Source organism: Chinchilla lanigera, unplaced genomic scaffold (assembly GCF_000276665.1).
Source record: "Chinchilla lanigera isolate Chin_1 unplaced genomic scaffold, ChiLan1.0 scaffold00047, whole genome shotgun sequence".
NCBI classification, from domain to species: Eukaryota; Metazoa; Chordata; class Mammalia; order Rodentia; family Chinchillidae; genus Chinchilla; species Chinchilla lanigera.
Genome location: NW_004955448.1, coordinates 18810111 through 18815155, shown reverse-complemented (window position 1 = coordinate 18815155; position 5045 = coordinate 18810111). Strand labels below are relative to the sequence as shown.

General features: G+C 48.4%; 1 protein-coding gene and 1 long non-coding RNA gene across 2 annotated transcripts; one reads left to right on the top strand and one right to left on the bottom strand.

Moving 5' to 3' along the window:
- Positions 1–27: 27 nt before the first annotated feature.
- LOC106149521 (translation initiation factor IF-2-like) lies at positions 28–771 on the bottom strand (the record flags this gene model as incomplete). The annotated part of the gene is given in 2 exon segments (XM_013518594.1): positions 28–520; positions 618–771. Coding segments are annotated over 2 exon segments (647 nt in total), but the record flags the coding sequence as incomplete, so codon positions are not given.
- A 2571-nt stretch (positions 772–3342) lies between these two features.
- On the top strand, positions 3343–4805 carry LOC106149512. Its single transcript, XR_001235756.1, has 2 exons — positions 3343–3564; positions 4218–4805. It is a non-coding gene; the product is annotated as an uncharacterized LOC106149512 (long non-coding RNA).
- Positions 4806–5045: the final 240 nt, after the last annotated feature.

Genomic DNA, 5045 nt, shown 5'->3' with positions numbered 1-5045 from the left:
GCGCGGTGGGGGCCCCGGCGGAGCCCGCGACTGGCCCGTCGGAGCTGCGGGCAGGTGGGGAGAGAGGAGGCCGTGCGAGCGAGGGCCCAGCGGGAGTGGAGGGCGCGCAGCCCGCGGCGACGGCCTCGGAGGGTAGAGGCCAAGAGGGCGCGCGAACCGGGCCGCCCCGGAGCAGGGGCGCGGAGAGGCGGCTGAGCCTCTGCTCCCTCGCTGGGTGCCGCTGGGGCCCTGGGTCGGCGGTGCTCCGCGGCGGCCCCTGCCTGCCGGCGCCGAGCAGCCCGGGTCGAGCTTGGGCTTGGGGCACGCGCGGGACCCCATCCCCCAGGCCCCCAGCAAAAGTGTGAGAGGACTCGCCGGGCCTTGCCGGCCACACAGGTCGGACACGAGGTGATCCCCAGCCGGGACTTCAGGCGACACGGCTGAGCCGGCTCACGGGCTTCCTCCCCGAGCCGGGAGGGACTCGCGGCCTGGAGCCATGGGACAGCCGGGAGCTGAATCGGGAAGACAGGCCGCCTTCGCTCTCACACTTGGACTGTCTGCAGACAGAGCTGTCTAATCAATTGTTTTGTGTGTGGACTGGAGAAATGAGAGTCGGGTTGTGGGTGGGGTGTTTTTGCCCATGAAGTCTCCCGTCTTCCCCTCTAGTCCCTGGCAAGTTAGAAACCAAGAACGCGGTGTCAGGGCAGCAGCCGCGGGAGCAGCGGGCACCTCGGTGCGCTCAGCCTCCCTGGCCGCGGAACTCCGCAGTGTAGCCCGGCGAGACGCTGTCATGCTAGGCGCCTTTCCAGCGCCTTGTCCAGTCCTCGCCCAAGCATTCCCACACTCCCTAATACTTTTTTCTCGCTTTGGCGTCAGGGATCAACCCAAATATAGGATTCTTTTTTGGAGGGGTAGTAATCAATCTGTTTCTTTTTTAAAAAATATATTGTTCATTTCACTTCTCTGCAGCAGTGTAAAAGCGCGCCAACAGTATTGTTTGCTTTTTAATGAGCCTGATGTCTGTGCTTTCATCTAAGGGGGAATAAACGTACACAAGCCTGGAAGCTGGAGGGTTTCAGTTTCCGACTAAAGGTTAGGAGTGTATGTGCGAGTGCGTGTGCGTTGCTGGGAGGGGCGGAAACCCTGCTTCAGCCCAGCCTAAATTGTGAAATGAAAGCCTAAGGCTTCTTGCCGAGCTTCTTTGCCAGGCATCCGCCGAAGTGAAAGCAGAACACAAAACACTTCAAATTTTCTTGAGCAACTTTTTCAACTTATTGCCAAGCAACTGAACACTGCTGCGGTAAAATATTCCCACACGCACAGCTCACTCAGTATCCAGAAAGAAAGCCTGCTCTGACGATACTTGTTCAACCGGTGGGAGACATTTATTTTTCTCTTCGGTAAGGGTACCGCCTTGGCTTTCTGCTAGATTCCAACTCTACAAACTGCTCGGCTGAGCCTCAGGTTCTCATTTAACAGGACTGCAGCTGTTGGTGCTGCATCTGCCTTCCTCAGACAGAAGCGCTGCTTTATGCAGTTTTTTTTTTTTCAGTTACAATCTGGGCAATAAAGGAAATTATATTTAAACTACAAAGTTTTGTATTTTAAAGCGCTATTTCCTTTGCTGTAGTAGCGCGCGGCTGAGAAGGTTGGTGACCCCTACCATGCAATCATCCAGCGAAAACTTAGCTGCTGGGTTGGTCTGCTCTGGTTTCTTTTTCTGGGTTAGGAGGAGGCAGGGTGAAAAACATATTATGAAAAACAAATCTGCCTTTATTGTAGTGCAAGTAAATATTACAGTGGAAAGAAATCACGTAAAAAAGGTTGTTTTCTCGACTGCTTGTTACTCTTTTTGTCTTTAAAATTTCTTTTGTGGCCATAAATCCTGGTTTCCTCTTCGCTATGGCACAGAAGCCTATGGATTGAGACCAGAGACTACATACCCTGAAAATGTCCCCCTGAAGTTACAACGAGAGTGAGCGCACAGCTCAGTTTGTACCTTGTGGGGCTTCTATTTTTTTACACAGTAGTTTACACTGATAAATTCGTTGTAAGCATATGGGAAGATTTAAAACTTTAATTAATGAAGAACATAAAAGCAAGATCGACATATACACTGTCTAGAGCCACTGACTTTTTTATTTCCGTATTTAAGAAAAGAAAAATAAAAGCCAAGAGGCTCTGGCGCTGCTGGAGACTTCCCAGCCCTTTCCTTGGCCAGCTACGATAGCACCTGGGCTGTGCCAGAAATGCCAGTTGCAACTCTCCTCATGGACGGGAAGGAAGTGAGGTTGGGTCTGCCCAGCATTATCTAGAGCCTCAAACCCTGAAATTACCCCCACCCCACTTCCCCAAAGTGACAGCCACGGGATTCCAATCACAACAGTGAAGCAGTTGCTTCAAGTAACCTCCTTAGCTACTGACCCCCAAAGTGTTGTAAAGATGCAGAAGGCTATGTGAAGTGTTTCTGTGGGGGGCTTATTACTTCTAAATTTAATCTCTAGAAAACAGAATCAGAGGTAGGAAAGGTAAATGCTGACTCTCTTGCTTTTCCTTAAACTCCTCACCTTAGCAGCCATTGCCCAAGATAAAAAGGAGATATATGCCCAGGTCAGACAGTCACGCCGTATGTCACCTTACTTCGGCTTTCCTTCATCCTTAAGAAACTCGGATTAAAACAGAGCTGAGTTTTAAAATGAACTTTTATTTGTTCGTTTCAGACCACTTTTGAGGAGAAAAAACATTCTCCCGATAGAGGCTAAAGCCCCTTCTAGGAAGGCAGTTTATTTGCCATTACCTGACCATTACCACGGCTTAGGGCTTCTTTATTGCATTTGGCACTTTGAGCACAGTCTTCCTGGAGCATTTCGATGTGTTTCATACCTCCACTCCCGCCTCTAAGTCTGTGTTTAGGGGAAGGTTAATTACGTCTTGCTTTCTCCCCTCTTCCTCAACAGTGTGGGAGGAGATGGTTCATTAGCTGCAGAGCCAGCAAGACTGAAAAGCCACGCTTTCTCCTCCCAGGTTTTTTATTTGTAGGGACTGAGGAACCTCAGGTCTTGGCGTTGGTGTGCATGTGAACATGCATGTGAGTGTGAGTGAATATGTTGTTTGCCAGGTAGCCACGCTCCCAGTATTTCTTAGCTCAGGCTTCTTTCTCCCTGCATCCCTGGGCCTGCCCTCCTCTGTGGACAGACATTCACCAGACAGACGCTTACCAAGTAGAAGTGAGCACAGTCATTCTAAGACATTTTTGGTTTCCTTCTTTCTTTTCTTTTTTTTTCTTTGAGTTGAAGGCAATGGGTTTCTCTTTAACTATCTGAGTATTTAGGAGTTTATTTTACTTTGTTTTCAGAAGTTGGGGCCAGATGATCCAAGGCTGCAGTGGAGACCTAGAGGAGGCCAGAGCTGGGAACTGGGAGTGCGTGGCTCTGTCCCCTGCAGATGTGGAGGGCAAGACAGCACCGACTAGCTGCCCCAGCAAGCATGCCCTGCTCCCCTCTCTTCAGGCATCTCTCCACTTTGCCTCCTCCCTGAGATGGAGAGACTTGTCTGTCTCTGGCCACCCCTCTTCCCATTTCCAAGGTACCCAGCATAGCACAGAGCCCTGTTCCCTAGAGCTGACCTCACCTCCCAGCCCCACTCTCAAAACCTCCTGGTAAGGAGAATAGGGCCACTGGGGCCTGGGGTGAGGTGGAGGAAGGATTCGGTGTTCACTCAGCCACCCCCTAAAAGCAACCCCACACCTGGCTCCTCAGGCTTCTCAACTCACAGGTTTGGCCACAAGTCTTGCACTCCAAAGCAAGGGATATTTCATGCTTGGTGTGTAGCTGGCCTCAACAGAGTATGTACTGACAGTGTAAATGTATGCATACTCTTGTTTGCATACACATTTACACACCTTGGTTGAGGAACACTCTTGTGCAAAGCTCAGGGACACACTAATTCTCTCTGGCAGGGTAGACCCCTTCTCAACTTCACAGGGTAGGGAAAAGAGGGGCTATAGAGGGAGGGAACAGTCACAGTCTAAGGATGCCAGGCACAGTTTTCTGGAGTAGTGGTTAACCCTTCCTCAGCTGGAAGATGCTGTCTAGGCATTTTCTAAAATAGTCTGTGGGGTCTGCTTTTCTTTTCTCCTGGGCTGCACGGTATGAATCATTAGTTCCCTCCCTACTTACCCACTCCATTAGCCACCATCCTCTTTCTAAAATTAGATTTCTCCCTTCCTGCTCTTTTAGCCTTCTGAGTTTACCAGGGAATTCACAAGGAAATTGACTGAGTAGTGAAGACAAGTATAAGGAAGAGGATAAAAAGGAAACAAACAAATCCAACAGAAAACAAGAGAGGGGGACAGAAAGCTGAGTGTGTCTCCTTCCAGATCCCTAGGTTCCACACAGATGGGTATTATCTTCCCCACCGCCAGTAAATGAAAAAATACAATTCTTGGTAATTACCTTTGCTACATGCCATATAAGAAACTTCAGAAATGTTTCTACAGAGGGAAGAAACTGTTTACAAAACTCTTTCAAAAGTGTGACATATTGGTCTAGTTCAGCACTAAAAAGCTAAATATACTTATTCTCCTTTGAAGTGGCCCGGCTGGGGCAGCTAATTTGAGTGTTGTTCAGATATTGCTGTGGGTATAACTAATGGCTTCTACCCATTTAGCTCAAGTGGGTGGAGAGAAAGGCCTGAATTCCTTGTCCAATGGGTCCCTCTGGAGACTGGGTTCTGGCTCCCGGCCAGTTCTATACAATGTCAACATTGAATATTTGAATTCCCAGACTCTATTTAACAAGTTTCTAAATAAATAAATTCATTGTGTGTCTATGTTTAAAATTATTTCACCTCTTTCATAAAATCTTACATTGGCCTTGCAAATTGATTTAAAAAAATAAACAAACAAACAGAGCTTAAGGCATTTTAGTAGCCAGATTTTCACAATACGTACATATTGGAAAGCCGTTGTCTCAAGGGAGGGTAGAATTCACGCTATACTATGTGACTTGATAGCGAATTGCAATAAAAAATTAAGCTAAGTTCAGAAAGTCAGTAAAATATTAATC